A 23137-nucleotide genomic window follows, 5' to 3' on the forward strand; every position below is an offset into this window, starting at 1 on the left:
ACACCTTTTATTAAACTTTTTTGATTTTCCTAATTAATTAACAAATTCTATTTGTAAAATTTATTGAAATAACTGTTTAATAAAATTTTATTAATCTTAAGATTATATTCCAATTACAATAATTAATTTGCGGCTAAAATATTATGGAAGTTTTGGAATGCCTATGAAAATTGTCTAAACAGGGATTTTAGAATAAGCTAGAATTACATAGTTAATTATGTTTAACGGAAGTGTCCAACTTTTATCCATTTTTTTACATTAAAGTAATAATGTAAATTAGACAACTAGATCTAAAGTTATAATCTTTTAAACTGTTAAAAATCAGTTCGGGCTATGTTTTATTAATCAAATTTAAACATAAACGTTATTTTTGTCAAATTTAAATAGATTTTGTTATTTATAATGAAAAACCGGTTAACCGGTTTTTTCTGAAGTTGAAAAATGTCAACCGGTTTTTTTTAAATGTCAACCGGGTTTTGGAAAATGTCGAATAATCGATCACCCTAACATGTACATACATAATATGTTTTTTTAATATATTACATTAAAAAAAACATGCATCGTTGCCATTGTTTTTTGTTTTCTTAATTTTCTGCATCTAAAAATAATATTGTTTGAAGCACATAACTAACTTTTTGTTAGACTATAGATTGACTATAGACTATACTCTAGACTAGAATATTGACTATACTATTGACTATACTATCGACTATACTATAGACTATATTATAGATTAGACTATTGACTATACTATAGAATTTGTTAACTAACTTCTTGTTAGACTATAGATTGACTATAGACTATACTATAGACTAGACTATAGACTAGTCGACTATACTATAGACTATATTATAGATTAGACTATTGACTATACTATAGAATTTGTTAACTAACTTCTTGTTAGACTATAGATTGACTATAGACTATACTATAGACTAGACTATAGACTAGACTATAGACTAGACTATAGACTAGACTATAGACTATACTATTGACTATACTATAGACTATACTGTAGACTAGACTATTGACTATACTTGACTAGACTATAGACTAGACTATAGAATTTGTTAACTAACTTCTTGTTAGACTATAGATTGACTATACACTATACTATAGACTATACTATAGACTATACTATAGACTAGACTATAGACTACACTATAGACTAGACTATAGACTAGACTATAGACTAGACTATAGGCTACCTATAGACTAGACTATAGACTAGACTTTAGACTAGACTATAGACTAGACTATAGACTAGACTATAGACTTTACTATTGACTATACTATAGACTATACTATAGACTATACTATAGACTATACTATTAGACTCTATAGACGAGACTATAGACTAGACATTACTAGACTATAGCTAGACTATAGACTAACTATAGACCAGACTATAGACTAGACTATAGACTAGACTATAGACTAGACTATAGACGAGACTTATAGACTAGACTATAGACTACACTATGACTATAGACCTAGACTTATAGTACTAAGACTATAGACTAGACTATAGACTAGACTATAGACTAGACTAGAGACTAGACTATAGACTAGACGATACTAGACTAGCAACTAATAGACTAGACTATAGACTAGGATACTAGACTAGAACTATAGACTAGACTATAGACTAGACTATAGACTAGACTATAGACTAGACTATAGACTATAGACTAGACTATAGACTAGACTATAGACTAGACTATAGACTAGACTATAGACTAGACTATAGACTAGACTATAGACTAGACTATAGACTAGACTATAGACTAGACTATAGACTAGACTATAGACTAGACTATAGACTAGACTATAGACTAGACTATAGACTAGACTATAGACTAGACTATAGACCTAGACTATAGACTAGACTATAGACTAGACTATAGACTAGACTATAGACTAGACTATAGACTAGACTATAGACTAGACTATAGACTAGACTATAGACTAGACTATAGACTAGACTATAGACTAGACTATAGACTAGACTATAGACTAGACTATAGACTAGACTATAGACTAGACTATAGACTAGACTATAGACTAGACTATAGACTAGACTATAGACTAGACTATAGACTAGACTATAGACTAGACTATGACTAGACTATAGACTGATAAGACCTAGACTATAGACTAGACTATAGACTAGGACTATAGACTAGACTATAGACTAGACTATAGACTAGACTATAGACTAGACTATAGACTAGACTAGACTATAGACTAGACTATAGACTAGACTATAGACTAGACTATAGACTAGACTATAGACTAGACTATAGACTAGACTATAGACTAGACTATAGTCTAGACTATAGACTAGACTGTTATGTTATCTACGCCATTGTCAACTATCATAACAAATGAAAGGTTTCATTATTAAACAATTTGTTTATTTACTACAAATAAATCGCGTTGATAGAATTTTTAATTTGAATAGTTTTTTGTTTCTCCTGTAACATTTTAAAGATGTTAGATAGGGCCGTTTGCGTTTTAGGTGGCGATGTATAGATTGAAAGCAATTAATAACACCGTCTGACACTCAAAATTAGACACGAACCAGGTGATATACGTCTGAAACTATAAATTTAATGGAGAAAAACTGCGTTTTTAGTTTTTCAAAGTTTTAAAAAGTAAATTTTTCAAAAAATATTTTAAAATACTTCTTCTGATCAAACAATGGTAAATTTGATGTCAAGCGAACATGAAATATTTAGTGTTATTATTATTTTCTTCTGTAAGGATCATGTGTCAATGTAAAAATGTCTTTCAAAAACTTTTTGAAAAAATAATATTGAAAACCTAAATAGATATTAAAGGATAACAATTTTAAAAGACATTTTTGACATATTCTTAGAAGCTAATTTATTGTTTCTATGTTTGACTTATTGAAAATCTTTAGAAATTGCAAAAGTGGTAAAAAGATTTTGGTTTTACAACATTTTTTATTTTGACTTTGTCAGTCTTGATAAGCATTGTCTAGAAAATATACATATATGTATTCAGTAAAAAAACATTTTGAAAATTATCTCCATATTTTTAAAAAATCATCTGCCGTCAGAATTTGCAAAATGTATTAATTTCCCTTGAAAAAGATAACACAATACTATTATGATTGTGAACGAACATAAATAATACGTATGTATGTGTTTACCTCGAAATTGATAAGAATCGTAAATTCAGTTGATGTACCTAAAACATGGCACAATAAAATCTTTTTAGTTGCAGTGAATCGTAACAATGTGCTTATCATGGCTGTCAATAAAGTTCCTGCTATTTCTGCTGATGTATACAGCAGAAAGTATTTTTTCTGCTGCTGAAGCTTTCAAGGTGTAACTGATGATATGTATGTACATATTGTCAAATCCCAAAAGAAATTTCATAATTGGGGTATGAAAAAAGCGAGAATTTTTTTGGTGACACATTAATGGCATTCCATACTAATCGCAATTATTGAAAAGTAATAAATGTTATTAAACAATTCACAAATTTCATTTATTTCAGCATAAACATAAAGAAAAACGTATGTGCTTTTGCATGCTTCTTAAAAATATTTAAGAATTAAATACGAAAGACTTAGTAAGTGAATAAACAAAATGTTTTATTCATTCATAAGTCGGGTGTAGCCGATCATATTATACCCTACACCAGTTATGATTTGTTTTTATAATAAAGCATTTATCTTGATTATTTCCTTGGTTCCGATTTATTTATGAAATTTATTGACGAAAAACAAATTATCTGAAAGAGGCAAATTCACAAGTGGTCCGATATCTGCTTGTGAACAGCCAATTGTATTTTTTGATGTAAAAAGACATGTTGTAAAAAAGAAAGAAAATACACTATCGGACAAAATAAAGTGCAAAAGTGCTCATGCTACATTATTTTATCGAAAAATCTGTTAAATGATTATTGAATATGGAACTTTTTTTTAAATTCATTTAGTTTATATACAATGCTACAAAAATAACTATAAAACAAATTTATTCCACCTAAAATTTTTCTGTATAACATTTAAAATTAAAGTAAATTCACTTTTTTGTCGGACAAAATAAAGTGTAAATTTTATATATCATTATTTTAATTTTATGTATATCAAAATTTTTTATCTATTTTGGTTCTGATTTGAATATCTGGATCTACTCAAGTCATTTTTGTAATTATTTTACCATTATTATTCGCTTTCACTTTCCCTTGCTTTCTCCCATACTATTATTTTCAAAAGAAATCCGTTTTTGTTCGCTATTTCAGCGGAATTTTGTGATCAATTGTGGTCAAATATTAATCTATTAGATTTAGGGCGATGCTCTGAGCAGGTCATTCAAATTTTTCAGTGTTTTTTTTTTACAATAATGTTTTTAACCTTAGTCGTGTGTTTGAAGTCATGAATCGGTTGAGGCATTAAGTCTCCCAAACCCATTTTTACGGCATTTATTTCCAAATTTTTATTAAATAAGCTCGTGAATTGCTCATTTGTTATTAGTTACTCCATTTTCACTAAGATTCTCGCTCTTAAAGTTGAATAATGTAACAATACCGATAGCCCTCCACCATAATATTTGAAACCTGGGGTATTGTTTTTTAAATTTTGTATATTGAAGGGCTTAATTCACACTCATTGTCGACATTTCAAAATTTTCGGTAGAAATTGGGACTCATCTGACCAACTACGTAAATTTGATCTAAAAAATATGAAATTAAATACTAAAATCGAAAAAAAATTTTAAGCTTTTAAATATGTTGGTGAAAGATTGAAGGTATGGGTCAGTTGACTCTTCGTAAGTGTCCAATTTTTAACGTTAGGTGTGGGGAACCTAGGTGAAATTTATTCAAAAAGCTCCAATGAACACTATATGAGCATATTGCAGTGAAATCTTAAGATCAGTGCCTTCGAAATGGACTTGGGCAACTTTATATTTCGGCAAGATAATAAGCTTAAGCACTTGATAAAGTTAAAAAATAACATTACTGTAGGAAAAATCACTGAAAATTGAAATAAGTTGCTCAGAGCACCGCCCTAAATCCAATAGATTAATTTTGGACCACAATTTATCAAAAAATTCCGATGAAATAGTGATCAAAAACGTATTTCTTTTGAAAATTATCATATGGGGATAGCAAGGGGAAGGGAAAGCGATTGCGAATAATAATGGAGAACAAAATTACCAAAATGGCTTAAATAGATACAGATATTAAAATCAGAACCAAAATAGATAAAAAAATTTTGATATACAAGAAATTTAAATAATGATATATAAAATTTACACTTTATTTTGTCCGACAAAAAAGTGAATTTATTTTAATTTTAGATGTTATGCAGAAAAATTTTAAGTAGAATAATTTAGTTTTATTGTTATTTTTGTAGCATTGTATATAAACTAAATGATTTTGAAAAAAAAATTCCATATTCAATAATCATTTAACCGATTTTTCGCTGAAAGAATATACATGAGTACTTTTGCACTTTATTTTGTCCGATAGTGTACATCTTAAATATTTATAAAAATTCAATTAAATTGAAAAACAAAATAAATTATAGTACAAAAGGGTTGTAAATTAGACATAATTGGACAAAGAGTCGCGATTTCACATGTAGAAAAAATGGAAAGATTTCTTACTTTTTTTTCAATTTTCAAAGTTTTTATACCCTTCATCTTCGTGAGAAGAATATATGTATATTAGAGTGATTCAAGCTTTATGAAGGAAAACAAATTTTGTCTGACAGTCCGTCCCCCCTCTAGAATTGTTCTATGGGTTGTAAAACTAGGTCATACAAAAATTTAGGCTGATTGGATAACGTTAACAGGTGCCGCAAAGGCTCTGAAGTTTTCAAGTGCATTTAAAAGGGGAAAATATCGATTTTTTCAGTTTTTGCTAAAATTTTTCCATTTAGTAATTAATTTTGAACTTTATTGTAAAGGAATCGTAATGTGCACAGAGTAAGCATTTCGGAAAGATATAAAACGCAAAATTGCTTGAAAACTTTAAAAGTTATTGCAAATTCCCCAGGCCATTAACGTGTCTCACAGCACATAAATTCGAAATGTGACAAAAAAATTTACTCTTTTTGGGATATATTCTAAAAAATCAATTTGTTACATAAAATATATCTATAATTACTCGAATATTAGTTTTTGCCCTTATAAGATAACGCTAACTCGTTCTCAGCTATGGTAAAACAAGTTTGATTTTTTCAACGGCCGTTTTAAATCTCCAATTTCAGTTTTTTTGAAACTTTGTTAAACAAATTTCAAAATTTTTAGGAGATCTCATGGGGATTTAGGTCTCACCTTCGTGAGAAAGATATATGTATATACATTGTCATTCCGTTTGTAATTTCCAAAATATAATTTTCCTGAATCCTTATAGATAGCGGAGTCGATTAATATTCAATAATTCTGTCAGACATGCTTTCGAGAAGTTTCCTACAATCAGCAAAATCCGTCCGTACATAAAGGAGATATAAGCAAAAATCCGAAACAACCTCTGAAAATATCATCAAAAAAGAAAATTGTTTGCATGCTTTGATAAATAAGCAACAACAACACTGCGTATGTGTATTTAGTTAGTTAGTTAGTTAGTTTGAAAGGAGGATGTATATACATCAAATCCGAAGAAATACACCTAGGCCTCTATGGGGCCTGTTGTGCGCTCCTTAACCAGTGCCTCAGGTGGGAATCGAACCCACCACCTCCGGTCTACCAGACTAGAACACTAACCACTAACCTACCGGAGGCCAGGTGTATTTAGTTTTTGTTTTTTTTTTTGTATATATTGTTTAGTATGTTTGAACAGGATTGGCAAATAGAGTTTTCAAATTGTACAAAACAGCATTAACAATTGTACTTTTTTGATTCCATTTGTACCAAATCAATTTTTTTTTGGAAATTTTATATCCATACTAGCTATACCCTGTGTGCTTTGCTATCCAAAAATCAATATAACTAAAATACAGACTTTACGATTTTTGAAGATTCTAGCTATAACAGTTTCCCAGATATACGATTTTTTGTATTCATTCATTCTGTATTTAATTCACGTGGTAGGTGTCAAGTCCCCCTTATGAAAGTCCACCCATTTTTCTCCCAAATATTCACACGAATGTTAAAGGTCGTCGTTTAAAATTTTAAAATTCTAACTCCATTAGTTTCAAAGACAAACGAATTTTAGTTTGTAATTCCTATGGGAGGTACCACGCCCCTCTATTACTAGTCCGCTAATTTGTTGTCCTAAATATTCATGTCGATACTAAAGTGGCTCCGAAAAAATTTGAGGACGCTAGCTTTTATACTTTTTCAGATATACTAATTTAAGATTTGTTTATATGGGAGGTGCCACGACCACTATAGCTAGGCTGCCCATTTTGTCAACATGTGTTCATATGGATGTCAAAGTTGTTCATACAAAATTTGGGGACTCTAGCTGCTGTAGTTTCTAAGATATGCGACTTTTAATACTTATTTTGGGCGTGGCACCTCGCCTACTTCAATTTCCAAAACAATTTCCTTCCAACATTTCGTAAGACACTGTGAAAATTTCAAGACAATCGGTTTAGCCGTTTAGACGTCTATAAAGTCCAAACAAACTACATACGTACAAACACACATTCATTTTTATATATATACATAGATGGAGCACTTAAAAATTAACAGTTCATTTGTATTTTCCCATAGATTAGTCATTAGACTAGTCAATAAACAAGTCCATTTGGTTACCAGATTGGTCCATAGACTAGACTCCCTATGGACTACACAATAGAGTAGTTTCCAAATTAGACAATAGACTACTATATAGACTAGACAATATGCTAGTCTATAGATTAGAAACTTATGTATATACATAGGCAAATACATAGAGTTGTCTATAAACTAAATAATAGAATAGTCTATGGACTGGACTCTAAAAACTAGATAATATCGGTAAATAACGCAAAGGCTACTTCATAGACTAGTCCCTAGACTAATTTATAGACCAGACCATAGCACTTAAAAGACCCTTAAAATTATTTAAATTTAGCGATCGGATAAAAAATCCTAAATAATTGTTAAAAATGATTACTGCAATATGAGAGAATAAAAACAACCCAGCAAAAAATCTGAAATTTTTGGTAATAGCCAGTAGTTATTTCATACATCACTTGGTAATGAGTGTTCATTATCATCCACATTATTTCATTCAGCTGAATAGGTTATTACTGGTAAAGAACAAAACAATTTGGAAACATAGAAAACAACTGAATGCCTGGGTTCAAATCCCGGCCGAGAATTTTTTTTATTTTTTGTTTTCTACATACAAAGTCGGCCCAAAATAACTAGCTATCACATAACATATTTGTAGGTTTATTTGTAACTAGTTATTTCGCAAAGTTTTTGTAATCAAATTAGTAACCATTTATTAATTTGTTTAAGGTAGGTACATATTATTTGAACCTCGTCGAACAAAATAATTAGTTATTCACCCCAAAAGTAATTAGTTTCCACGTGATTCCAGTATTACTTTCTAGATTACTAGGTAATGAAAATTTTTGCTGGGAAGACTTATATTTTTCCTCTTCTTAATTTATCGAAGGACTTCCTACTTTTGAACTTTGTGTCATTAGTACAATTTTAGATTATTATTTCAATAAGGAACTGAATTTCACCATTGTACTTTTGAGGATTGAATTGTACCAAAAAAGTAAAATTTTACCAATTTTGCCAAACCTGTATTTGGATGTCTGTTGGTTTCATTGCGTTGTGTATTTTTTTTTTTTTTTTTATGTTAGCGTTGTTGTTGTTTCTTCTGTTTTGCTTTTGCTAAAGTAATGATAGCGTCGGGAAAATGTAGTATATTGAAATGTTATAAAATTAATATTTTCTTACTTGTTAACAACTAAAAATACTTATACTTTTTCATATGAAGGGCTTATTGCAGTAACTCGATATGCCACAATTTTTTTTTTTTTTAATTTTGCTATATTTTTAGTTAATTTTTATGTGATAATAAATTCGACTAAATATAGCTAAATTAGTTTGCAGTAAAAGGCAGTTTCTGTAGTATGATTCGGTATAGGTAATAAATATTTTAAATAGAATGACAAAACACATTCGTTTGGGTTTTGCACTGAATATTCAGATTAAAATTTTAGATAATTTTGCGTTTATTCAGAATATTAAATATTCTGCTTCTTGATAATCATTTTAAACATCTAAATCAATTTCATGTTGTATCAGATATCTTGCACCGATTTTAAAAATTTCAATTCCATTGCACTTTATATAACAGGCTTTTTGTATAAGCTGATGATTGTGACATGTTTTATAAAGATTACTAGCTTTTTGTACCCGGCGTTGCCCGGGATTTTAAGTGATTTATAATATTAAATCTATAGATCAATGCATGCAAATTAACATTGACTTTGCTTTTTACCCCTGAAATTAATATGTCGAAATTAAAATATACATTCAAAATATATAATTCAGAACAACTTTCACAAAATTTACCAAAAACACACATTTTCTCCCTTTTCAAAATTCTTTAGACTTGAATGGCAAAAAATTACCTTTAAAATTTTTAATTTCATAAAGCTATAAAAATATTAATACTTAAAATTTCGGATTTCTTTTTTTTTCTCCTTTAAAGTATGATTTAAACTCTTCAAAGCATTTGAAAAGTTACTTTACTAAAAATTGAGAAAGCTAAAACCAAAATATATTTCCTTACGGGTCCTTCACACGATCACACTTTACGTACGTAAAGTCTAATGAAAAAGTAAGATGAAAATCCATCCGTATTTAAAAAGGGAAATTAAGTCGTATGATTAATACTTCATGTGTTTACACGATTGGTATAAAACAATAACAAAGTAAGATGGAAACAGCTGTTTCACATTTTTCTGAGTTTACATAAAAATACCTCCCTGATTTAATGCGACGAATAGAGCCATACGAATTTCAAATTTTCCATCCGTATTTTATCTCAATGTGTGAATGTTTTGTTACATATTGTGTTTAGACGATCCCATCCTTATCCTTCTACACAAAATTTTTACAGATCATATTACTATAAATAATATTCAATGACTTGGAGAAAAAATATGTACTATTCCCCTTTCTGATTTATGAAACAGTCTTGAAGTGTGTGGTTCAAATTTAATTAAATTCGGTTCAGTCGTTGTCATAATAAGACGTAATTGCATCACAAAATGTAGCAAAAATACAAATATTACCTTTGCAGCTTAATTTGTCAAAAATATTGATATTTATAAATTTTAAATATTGAGTATAACTTTCCAAAAATTCAAAAACTTCATATAATTATAAGATTACAAAACAAAATTCTTTCCTTTAATCTGTAAATTTTTAGTTTATTAAAATATTAATATTTAAAATTTTAAGTATGTAAGTAAAATACTTTTGTTTCTTCATTTAAAAAAAATAATAACTTTACCGCGTTCCGTATTCCGTCCCTTTCTGATTTTTTGGAATTGAACTTCTAAATAAAGATGCACCCCCGCTCACTTAAATAGGTTCACTGTTTTGTTTACATTCAAATTATTTGTTTGCAAAAAATAATGGACTAATTAGTAATATTAAAATTTTAAATAATAACATGATGTCTTAGGTATCACTAGTGAGACAAAAATTAGCGCAATACCTAATAGCGGATTTTAATATTTTTTTTAAATACTACGTTTTTAGCTATATTTTTTGGCTCACTTGATTAGGTTCAATCAGTAAATCAGTTTACTGCTGGCAGTGAGTAAAATCCATTCATATTCTAGTGTCTGTGAATATAGACAATATATTTTTTAACAAATAGGTTGCGGTATTTGAATCTAGATTTTTAAACTCCTTTGATTTGTTTAAACTCAGTACTGAAATTTTTTTATTTAAAGTCTTGAAAACTTATAGGCCTTATTTAAAATAATTATATTAAATTTTATGAAAATATTTTTGTTAGGGGCACTGCATGTTTTTCCAAGATTTGCTCATTTATAAGATTTATGCTAAAATTTTATTATCGTGTATCGGTTTTACTTTCGGAATACGATATTAATGGTTAGGATCACGGACCGAGAAGCAAACCTTATCTTAGCCTTCTAGCTCTTTCCGTTCGGACCCTATCATGATCTCAAGACAATTGGACGGACATCGCTAGATCACTTTATCTTAGGATAGTGTGTATGTACTTAAGAAGATAATTAAAGATCAACTAAAAATGTAAAGTTGTTTAAAAAGTGTTTCAAATTTAGTAAAAAATCCACTAAATGTGTAAAAAACTGAAAAGTTGCTAATTTTACTTTCAAAATTGGTATAAAGCAATAAAAATTCTAATATAAGTATTTGTTGATAATATACTTAAACATAACTATTACACTAGTTTACAAATTAATACTTTTTGTTTGCTTATAGAATGAAAAATATATTTTTTGGAAAGGGCTATGTCCGATGGTTAATTAATAATTTCTATTTTTTTTTTTTTTTTTTTTTTGTTTTAATTTTGCATCTTCCTTCAGGTGTGCTTGCGCTACTTTTGGGAACCTAACAATCAACTCAGAAAAAAATATTCAATAATACCAGTTCTTTTTACTTTTATAAATGAATTTTTTTTTTTAATTAAAAAAAAACTAATTTCGAAAATATTATTGAAAATTTATACCAGAATTACAAACTTGCGTATTTGAATATAACCCTCATAATTAATTTGTTACATTAACATATATATTGTTTCCTAAAAACTCTTGGAAGTATGAGTATTAAACCTGACATCTATTCACCGAGATTTAAGATTATTTTAACTGAATTTTCAATTATTTTGCGATAAGAATACCTTTGCTAAAATGTTGTGAATAAGACCCATAAAATTGTTTATATAAAAAATAACTAAAACTATAAATATTAATTTTTTCTTTTGATTTAACCCTTTTTTGGCATTTTATTAAAAGATTTGACGTGCTTGTTTAAATACTTTTTCTGGACTTAGACGTCCTAAACAAAGAAAACCATACAGATTTTATATCCTAAACAAAATCGTTGTTACCTAGTGTTGTTAGTTATTTATTATAGATATTTAGTTTAATTTATAGTTTATATTATAAATTATAATAAACATACAAAAAGTTTTCGTGAGAATTTCTTAAAATTTCACAAAACATCTCAAAACGATGCAAAATAGAAGAAAAAATGCTAAAGATGCCAAAAATGCACTTTTAATGCTAAAAATTTCTAGCAAAAGACGAAAAAGTGCTAAAAAGCATCTAGCACTTTTTTCTGAAAAATAAGTGCAGCCGACAAAAAAAAAGTGCTAGAATTGCACTTTAAATGCCGTTATAGCAACACTGTACTTGTAATAGTTTACAACGAGAGAAAATGTTTACGCTCTTGGTTTTTGCTCTTATTGCGAGTGTTTTGAGTTAATAACGCTTTACCTAACGTTTTAATTGTTACTAACTAGTAACAACTTTTAGTTATTGAACAGAGCTAATATTTCAGGCATATTTTTTCACCTTTAGTAGCATTTTCTTTTTAAAGGTTTATATTATTTTAAAGGTTAATATTTAAATGGACTTTTATCTTAAAATATTTGTTGGAATAATAGTTTACTTAAAACATACAAATATAAAAGATAAAGAATGTTACGTTCGTCACGTTGAAATAGGTTTTATATTCAAAACTTTGAATCTAAATCAAGTTTAGTATATAGAACTCACGGGGTTATTTTTATTGAATTTCCAAGTCTGTCACATCACGTCACATTACGTATATTTTCTCAAGTGCAACCTTCAAATTGTGAAATATGTTAAAGATGTGATATTTAGCAATTTATTCAATTAGGTGATAATTATGATTTTTTAGTTGATAAGTGGAAGAAAAGGCACAGAAATTCGACAAATGATCTTTTTATGAAATGTATGGAAAAAAGTGATTTTCGGATATCTGCTTTATATGGGAGTTATTTATGACCGATTATTGTATTATCATAAGAAGGGTCAGTAATACGGTAGTTGTACACTTGGAAGTTTTTTGAGTGTTTGTATTATGAGGATGGCGAAATTTTAGCTATATATCCAAGTTTATGGGCTGTGTATGGAAGTTATGCCTAATCATGGACCAATTTAAAAAAAAAAAAAAAATATGTTGAACAATTTTTGTGTATGTCAAAATTATTTGTGTTGAATTTTATGGTGATTTAAGCGAAAGTTTTATGTTAATGTTAATACTTATGTATATTATTCTTATACGGGAGCTTTTTTGTCCGATTTCAAAAACTTTCAACAATGTCCGTCCAAAATAAATTTATGGACTAATAATTTTTCAATAATATTGCAAATTTCATCATTGGAAATTTTTGTCACATCACGTCATGTCAACAATTTTTTAGTTCTAAAAGCCAGGTGAAACTTGCAGATTTTTACATTTTTGTCAAAAAAGAAAAAAACAACTTATATTTCTGTCACGCACTTTAACTACTTATATCTTAAGATCATTCAATTTCTTCTTCCGACCAATTATAAAGCTATTGAAGCCCTATATAAAAATACAAGAATTTTTAAAAAATATATTTGTATATATATATTTTTCATCTCTTTAAAACGTACGACCGTCACGATGGAAATGCCCGATTCTACCATTACTTTAGTAATAACAAAACAAAAAACAACAACCACACGCCGAACGAAACAAAACACCAAAAACAAAATACGCAAAGCAATAAAACCAACACACATCCAGGCGTCATACTTTTTTTTAACAAGCAATGTTGTTGTTGCTTTTTCGTCAAAGCATGCAAAAAATTTTATTTTTTTGATTAAATATTCAGAGGTTGTCTTGAATTTTTGCTCATATCTCCGTTATTTATGGACGGATTTTGCTGATTTTTAGTAGGAAACTTCTCGGAAGCATGTCTGATTTGGATTCCGAAGATATCAGGGGTTTTCAGAAAATTGATTTCAAAAGACAGACAGACGGACATGGCTTAATCGACTCCGCTACCTATAAGGGTCGGAAAATGAAATTCTGGAAATGACAAACTACATATATTTATATACATATACATATACATACATACATACATACATACATACATACATACATACATACATACATACATACATACATACATACATACATACATACATACATACATACATACATACATACATACATACATACATACATACATACATACATACATACATACATACATACATACATACATACATACATACATACATACATACATACATACATACATACATACATACATACATACATACATACATACATACATACATACATACATACATACATACATACATACATACATACATACATACATACATACATACGTAATCCATTTTTTGATATAAGCACTTTTCACATATATGCCAGCTATCCGTGGCTATTAAAAGTCACGATATTGTCGCATACGAAATTTTTTTAGAATTATCGTGAACTAAATGAAGAAGTTTTTGTTGAAAAAACAATTTTCGATTAAAGAAATTTTAAATGCAGTAGATATTTTGCGACATTTTTGCTTAGAGCAAGATATAACTCAAATTTTTTGTTTGACAAAAAAAAAAAAAAAAAAAAAAAATAGAAAATAAAACTGTAACCAACATCCTCAACCTAAAACAGACTAAAATTGATGATTTCTTTAAATAATATAAACAATATTTCTTTAATGTAATGAATTTATGAAAATAAAATTTATTTCTTTAATAAACATGAATTTTTATACCCACCATCAAAAAAGATGGGAGGTATATTTATTTTGTCATTCCGTTTGTAACCGAACCCACAAAAGTATATATCGTCACCTTAAACGCAAACGGCCCTATCTAACATTTTTAAAATTTTACTGGAGAAGTAAAAAACTATTTAAATTGAAAAGTTTGTTTCTATCGACGCGATTTATTTGTAGTAAATAAACAAATTATTTTATAGTGAAACGTATCAGTTTTTATGATAGCTAACAATGGCGTATATAAAAATGGATAAATTGGACTTTTTACTTTTAATATTTAAATGTATGTAGATTGCCTTTTTTTGGTCAATAAAATCGCTAATTTTGGTCGGAGTAGTTAATTTTATGTGAACTTTTGTTTTGATGCAATACATCAGAATCAACAATAAAATCGATTTTGAATTTTTGGTTAGTTAGGGCCGTTTGCTTTTCAGGTGACGATATATTCTGTGTCCTTATTAAATTCTAAGACGATTTAGCCATTCCGTCTGTCTGTTGAAAACACGATAGAGGCCGAACGGCAAGAGGTAGAGGATTGGTCGATAACTGACCCTACCCCTCATATAGGGTGCCCTTCAAAAAATGAATTTTATGCTCATTATTAGCTAAAAAATATGAGTATAGCGATGAAATTTGACATAAGTAAGATTCTTGCGAGGCAAAATCTCTCTACCGAATTTTACGTGGATCGATCCCTAATTGACCCTACCCCCATATAAGGTCCCCTTCAGAAAATGATTTTAAAACTCATTATTGCCACAAAACAGCGAGTACAGCGATGAAATTCGAACAAGTTTTATGGGAACTGAAATCTGTCTACCGATATTGATCAAGGTGGATCGATAACTAATCCTACCCCCCATTTAAGGACCACTTTAGAAAATTACTTTAACTCTCATTAGTTACTTAAAAATACGACTTAGGCAATGAAATTCGAAATAACTTACTTACGAAACATAATGTAAAAATGTACAAAAGTAATTGAAATCGGTCTAATAAGGTCCACTTCAGAAAATTACTTTAACGCTCAATAATGCCTCAAAAGTTCGTAAAAATTACAGTTGTTTTATAGGGACTGAAATTTTTCAACTGAATTTGATGAGGATCGGTCGATAACTGATTACCCCCATTATCGGTTTCCTTTTCAGCAATGATTTGATGGTGGATATATAAGATTCGGCATGGGCGAATAGAACACTCTTACTTGTTATTTTTTATATTCACAAAAAATTAATATATAAGATCTTCTTTATAAGCACATTGTGGCAAATTGTATATCATTTTATCATGTGGTGACAACAGAACCCTGGAATCAAATAGTATTCTATATTTTTGAGTCCATGAAAAATTTCTCACTTTCTAGATATACACTGACTCAAATAAGTATGTAGTTAAAAGCATAACTTGTAATATTTTCTAAAATATTTGTCCGATTCTAATAAATTTTCTAATTGCAAAAATTTTAAATAATACTCTATGTTTTTGTAAATTATGCCTTAAGTGCAACACCTCTATAATCAAACTCAAAAAAGTCTCCGTACATCATAATGCTTAAAACTGAAACGTGTCCTAAATTAGGTAAGCATCGTTTTAATAACGAGTTCAAAGAAATTCGCCTTGGGGTAAGATCTCAAAAACTATTTTTAACATATTGTGACAGATTGTGAAAATTTCGCCATTCCGCATAAATTGCATTTTTTAACATTGGTTTATGATAAATTGTATATTGACTAATTTTTTCTCCAAATTCCGCATAAATTGCATTTTTTAACATTGGTTTATGATAAATTGTATATTGACTAATTTTTTCTCCAAAATTACCCATATGTGTTCTGTGGGATTATGATCTGGACTTGAGAAGGGTAGGAAGAACTTCTTTTACATTGTCACCTAATCATTCACTTTAAATTTCCGATGAGCGGTTTAAGTTGTTATCATAAACGAACTGAAAATCGTCTCCAATGACTAATTTGACTACATTGTCGTCCAAATGCTGTTTTAAAAAATTTAATTAATTATATTGCCTATTGTCCTTCCAGGAATATGATATTTTCGAAACATGCTACAGCCATTATACTCAATCACTTATCATCTTCTTCGGCTTTCTGATCCGAAAATATTGTACATACTTTAATCTGTCAAAAAATATATTTTTCCAGTTGTATTCCGCTTTGTTTGCGTAATTTAATGATACTCCAAGCGTTAATTCATATTATTTACTGAAATAAACAATTTCTTAGGTGGAACACATGCCTTATATTTATTCAGATGATGAAAATTTTGTCTAGTTTGTACATTTGCAGATACATTTTCACTTCCTGTAGAACTCTTGGCTATTGCCACGACACTAATTTCTGAATCATGTCTTATATCCGTTCAAATTTTCGATCCAAATGGAAATCAATAAATTTTCCGCGGCCTCTATATGTAGACGTTTCTAAATATCCCGGTTATTTTGTATTTTTCTACAATATATTAAACAGAAGATAGTTGCATAGATACAATTTGAGAACATTTTGCAAAAAATGTTCCTTCATTACTCATTTTAATTGTTAATTCTTTGATTTTAATAGGCTTTAATAAGTACCGGCATTATTCCTACACTTGTTTTAAATGTAAATAAAGTAAAAATTTAACGAAAATACTTTAAAGCAGTCCTGACAACATTAGAAATTAGAATACACCTCATTTTAATGCACCGTTATATTTTAGAGCTGTATCCTTTTAATGTTTTTCTTCTGTACGGAGACTTTGAGTTTGATTATAGAGGTGTTGCATTTAAGAAATAATTTACAAAAACATAGTGTTATTAAAAATTTTTGCAATTACAAAATTTGTTAGGACATTATTACCTATGATAAAAATGATGAATGAATGACATTCTGTACGGAGACTTATTTGATTCAGTGTACATACATACAATTAATCGGTTTACTTAAAATGGCATGGAGTTCTTCTCCTCACTTAAGGCTTAATGAATATCAAGAAGGGAAACTTTATAATTGTTTTACAACAAAAACATTACGCTCTTCTCACAGACGAGTTCTGTGTAAATCCAACACATTTGTAACAACGTTTTTCTCTCTCAAAACTTTGAAACTTTTTCGCGAAAATTGGAGGATAAAAGAATTTTAAAGTATTTTTTATCACTTAACATAATATTTTTTTATTTTTTTGCACACTTTAAATGCGTTTGATAGCCCGAAAAGAATATATTTTTTACAAACCAAAAATAAAGTATTTTTTATTTTTTTGACATTAAATTCATGTTGAAATTCGTGTTGAAATAAAAACTGAAAAAACAATGTTTTAAATTTTCATATGATAAACGAAAAAAAAAATTAAATAAAGTATTTATTTTTTCAATACTGCACATTAAAATCAAACAGACGTGTTTATACAATGTTTATATAATATCCCAGCAAAATCTTTACTTACGCGGTAAGTAGGCAAGTAATATTGGAGCAAACTGTAAGTACTTTCTTTTTGGGTGAATGACTACTTATTTTTGTTTGACGATTTAAAACCGGATTTATAGTTATTTTCTGTGTTTATTAGTCTATTCTATTACCCAATGCTCCATTAACAAGTTGTTTTATCATGCTATTTGAAATAGTTCTTACACAAAGGTACAAATCAATATTTGTTCAAAAATCTTCTAATATCGACTAGGTTTAAAACCATTAACTAATTCCTTATTAGACATACGCTCTATACATCTGGCTACAAATCCTACCCAAAAAAATGAAATAATTTTATTAATAAAGACCACTCATTACCAAGTAATGTGTGAAATATCTACATTACCTACAATACTTATTACCAAAATTTGAAAATATTTTACTGGGATGTGCAAAATATTTAAAGAAACCTTTTAAACTATAAATTTAATTGTAATACATTTTTTTCAATATTTTTAAATACGATTTTTTGCAACTATGTTGGCTTGAGAATTCTATAATACATTCTTAGAGTTAGTTACCGAATACTACCGACTGACAAGGTACTTTTTGACATCGTTTCATTTCTTATTTATTCTTTGTTATCAACTTTTACAATTTCATTTAAAAATTATGAAATATCACGTAATATGATGATGGATATTAGACGGCACATGGTCTCCAATAACTAAAGACATGTAAATAAACTTTTATTTAAAATTTGGGGTGAACTAACTAGAGTCTATATATTCATACAATTGAATAACAGAGTACTAATTCAGGAAAATTTTTCCATAAACTTTTCATTACAATTTTTTGTATGACGTTTTTTAAAATTTCACGTGAAATTTTTGCCTTGCTTTATATTAAAAAAAATTATTACTATAATTAAATATAAAGTATAAAAATATTTAAATGCAAAATGGTATAATATGTGGTTAAGAAAGTTGTTTTAATTTACATTAAAGTACTTCTTTCTATACGAACTTGGGTCTCATGTTTGTCCGGTTAATGCCCGTAATTTCAACAAATAGATATCTACTGTGTAAAATATCTAGTAAGTTGACTTGTATTTTAAATCAGTACCTACGGATTAAAATTACCAAATATTTTTACACCAAGGGTAACTATGCACTGATACCTATTTGTTGAAATTACGGGCATAAATGTAATTGAAAAGTTAACTGTTGAGTAAGTACAAGTCATTACCATGTTTTACTTCGAACATTCCCTAAAAAAATTTCGACTAATCCGTACGCGTGTGTAAAGAGTTCTTGGCAAATGACTAGAACTTGTCCAAAACTGATCCAAAAAAATATTTATATACCACGAAATCCACACATGCATTACATCAGACTAATCGCAAAACTACTCCTTTGATAAAATTATGTGAGTACATGATTTACAACGAGGTCCTATGTTGTTTTCGAAAACAATCAACATTACATAGGAATATTAAATGGCATTTTGAGATTACCTAAATGGATCATGTACCCCAATAATGCAGGGTTATTAATTATTTACTTAGCCCTGATTTAGACTGCGCAAGTTTTTGATTTTGTATACAGGTAGTAAATATGAAGAACTTCATAAGTGAAAAGTGTTTACAGTGTATTAGCATTAATAAGTGCCATAATATTACTCAATTACTGCGACATAGTCGTACAGCAAATGTTGTGTAAATTGAGTCCAATGTTAACTGTAAGACTGTGTCTTGGTTTTTGAGATTCATCTCTGGATATGGCAACAATATTTTCTTTTTGTGCAGAAAATATTTAGTAGATTTAAATCAACTGCAGTTCAGTTATTCTTCGAAGTTTCAAAGAGTTCTAAAGCACATTTTTTAGTGTCGCGAATCAAAACCAAATAAAAGTGATATGCATGTTTAAAGGATGACATTAAACTGAAATACTACTTTTTTCCGATGTGACTAGCCGTTTAAAAAATCCTAGATTTATTTCCAAAAAAATCGGTATTGAGGAATTCAGGAATTCGATTTTAAATTTAAACGATTTTAAATTTCACCGATTTGGATAAAATTTTGAAAACACGTAGTGAGAACTGACACTTTTAAATTTTTAGAACTGTGGCAACCCTATGGCTCTAAAAGTGCTTAACAATTTCGTAAAAAGTGCCATAACTTTTTAAGTGTAAATGATATTTAACATTTTATTTTTGCATAAAATTCTTCAACACAATCATTTTGTGAAATTATATAAAAATTGTATTTAAAATTAATTTGACATTATTTTTTCTAAAAACAAAATTCAGAATCATATAAAAAAATAACATTTTAATTATCTTTGACACGTTAAAACATATAGTAGGGATATAGGCGAAACTGAAGGGGCTGTCAAACAAAATTTGTTATTCTCTTCACACAGACGAGTTCTGTGAGAATAAAACACACTTGAGAGAACTACACTCACTCACAAAACTTCAAATTTTCTTCGCGAAATTGCGAGGTTATTGGCACTTAATAGTTTTTCTTATCACTTAAACTTAATATTTATTATTTTTTGCCACACTTTTATTGTATTCAAAACCCCGAAAATAATTTATATTTTACAAACAAAAAAAATATTTTTTATTCTTTGACATTTCATTTTAATTAAAACTGAAAAAAGAAAAGTTGTAAATTTTCGTATTGAAAATGAAAAAAGTATTATACATACTTTTTTTCTTTTTCCATTAGTGCAGAAAAAATAAGAAAAAGACGTGTTTATAATATGTTTTAAGATGAAATATCTTCTGAAAAAAATTAATTAACTAATATTTTCATTCACTAGTATATGAAATCCTAGTAATAACATACAAAAAAATAACGTATCAAAAATACATTTATTATTTAGTACCATTTGAACAACTGTGCTTATTTCTGTGCTTCTACTAATACATTCTCACCAGTTAGGTTTTTGACAGGGGACTTAGGTCTTTGACAATCCCTTTCGCCTATATGCTACTATATGCGTAAAAATTTATGGCACTTTTTACAAAATTGTTAAACACTTTTAAAGCTATATATAGGGTTGCCACATAGGTTTATTTATTGATAAATTTAGTTTTGATACCGACATAATTTAAATACCTCTGTATCCATTTTCTGACAACATATGATTATGTCGTAATTTAGAATTTTTTCATTTATTTAAATAAATTCTAAAGAGCGAAAGATCCGTTTGTTTGGCAAGATCTTATCACTGTTTCTTCACATATTTATAAGGTTAGCGTACGTCAAAGAGAGAAAGATTTTAGAAGTAAGGTGTAATGTTAAAAAAAACTACCTAATCGAAACCAATAGTTTTAAGTTTTATTTTAATTTTAAAAAAATTTAAATTAAATATGTTTATCAATTTCCCTTTTTTCATACCGTTTAAAGGCATTATTGCACACTCATGATGTTGTGGCACGTGATGTTTATGGAGAGGAAGCTTTACGGGTAACGCCTCCACCAATGCCTCTTTATTGCAATGGAGAAGATTTGGAAAATACAGATGCAGCAGAATTGCAGCATGTCACACGAGTGCGTTTAGTACAATTCCAAAAGAACACTGATGAACCAATGGTAAGTAGCAATTGTACAGAAATATGTATTTAAAAATTAGCAAAAAATTTTAGCGGTTAAAACTCAAGGCGATAAGGTGTCTTAGCATTCGGCATCGCTATTTTAGCGGCAACGAAAATGTACTTAAAATATATTTTAGCTGTAATATCAAAGTGATTAAAATAATTATCAAGAAATATTGTTATAGTCAGCTATGAAGAATATATAGGACCACTTCCGAAGTTGAAAAAAGTTCATTTCGGAACAGATCCTCATAAAATTATGTTTCGTTCCCTTTTTTGTGTGTTGAATTTCAACATTACACCGACAAGCCAGTTATGAGCATTTAATACATAGAGGATCTCATATTGGTTTGGGATGAATTAGGCATCGATCTTCATAAAAATTTGTAGAGATATTTTCGTTCTAGCACAACTTGTTTTATTATGGTATTATTAAGTCCATAAAGAACTCTAAATTTTTTTGAGGGAGACCTTATATGGGGACAGGATTAGTCATGGGGCCTTCCTCATAGAGCTTGGTAGAGAGATTTCGGTTGATATAAAACTCGATTATGTCATATTTCAGTGTTACACTGTCATTTTAAAGAAATTCAACCTATTTCCCAGTTAAAAAATCACTTTAAAACTTCAAAAATTAATTCAGATTGTTAATTTAATCAAATGAAATCTATGTGTTATTAGAAATATTTTTGATTATCATCATCATCATCATCATATATATAAATACGCAAAGCCAAAACGATTGGGAACATTTTCCGGCTCTATTACTTGACCGATTTTCTTGATTCTTTTTTTGATGAATGTAGATTCGCGAACCTCACTGCAGAATCTATATATGATCAAAATCGGTTCAGTATTTTCGGAAATATAAGCGTTTCTACCAAAGTTTCTACCAATACACAATCACACAAACATGTGCTTGAATTAAAAAATAGAAAACAAAATAAGTAAGCAAAACAACAACACTGTTTTTTTCATAAAAGAGAGGAGAGTGTAAAAACATGATACTTCTCTGTTGATGGTTTATTTTTGTATTTTGCAAATTGCAATGATATTTTTTGTTGTTGTTTTTAATAAGATTTTTGTAAACTAATAAGTATACAACAGACAGGCTTAGACAAAGCGAAAATATGATTTTATTGTTTTTTATTTTTTAAAAGTGTAAAGTGATAAATTTTGAATGTAATAATGATATATTATTATATTTATGATGTAAGATACAAGAGGATGATGATGTTTGACCTGGGATACATTGGTGGGACAACAATTCTATATAAATGTCAGTTTTTATTGATTTTAAAGATTTTAATGGTGGACAAAAACAAAGCCTTTTAAAATATAGGTAGGATAGTTTAGTTTGTCATGTCGGTACATGATAC

The 23137-nt window shown here is 28.6% G+C and overlaps 1 protein-coding gene across 20 annotated transcripts in view; it reads left to right on the plus strand.

Annotated features, from left to right (window-relative positions):
* LOC119604301 (peripheral plasma membrane protein CASK) overlaps positions 1 to 23137 on the plus strand; it is a 172931-nt gene that overhangs the window by 81396 nt on the left and 68398 nt on the right. For all 20 annotated transcript variants that reach the window (XM_037956840.1, XM_037956841.1, XM_037956845.1 and 17 more), the window contains one exon: positions 21571 to 21756. In XM_037956840.1, coding sequence (XP_037812768.1) covers positions 21571 to 21756 — 186 coding nt within the window. The remainder of the gene's footprint in view (positions 1 to 21570; positions 21757 to 23137) is intronic.

The sequence above is a fragment of the Lucilia sericata genome, unplaced genomic scaffold, assembly GCF_015586225.1.
Source record: "Lucilia sericata isolate MDLA Ls3-8-SP2 unplaced genomic scaffold, ASM1558622v1 Contig000381F_arrow, whole genome shotgun sequence".
Taxonomy (NCBI): domain Eukaryota; kingdom Metazoa; phylum Arthropoda; class Insecta; order Diptera; family Calliphoridae; genus Lucilia; species Lucilia sericata.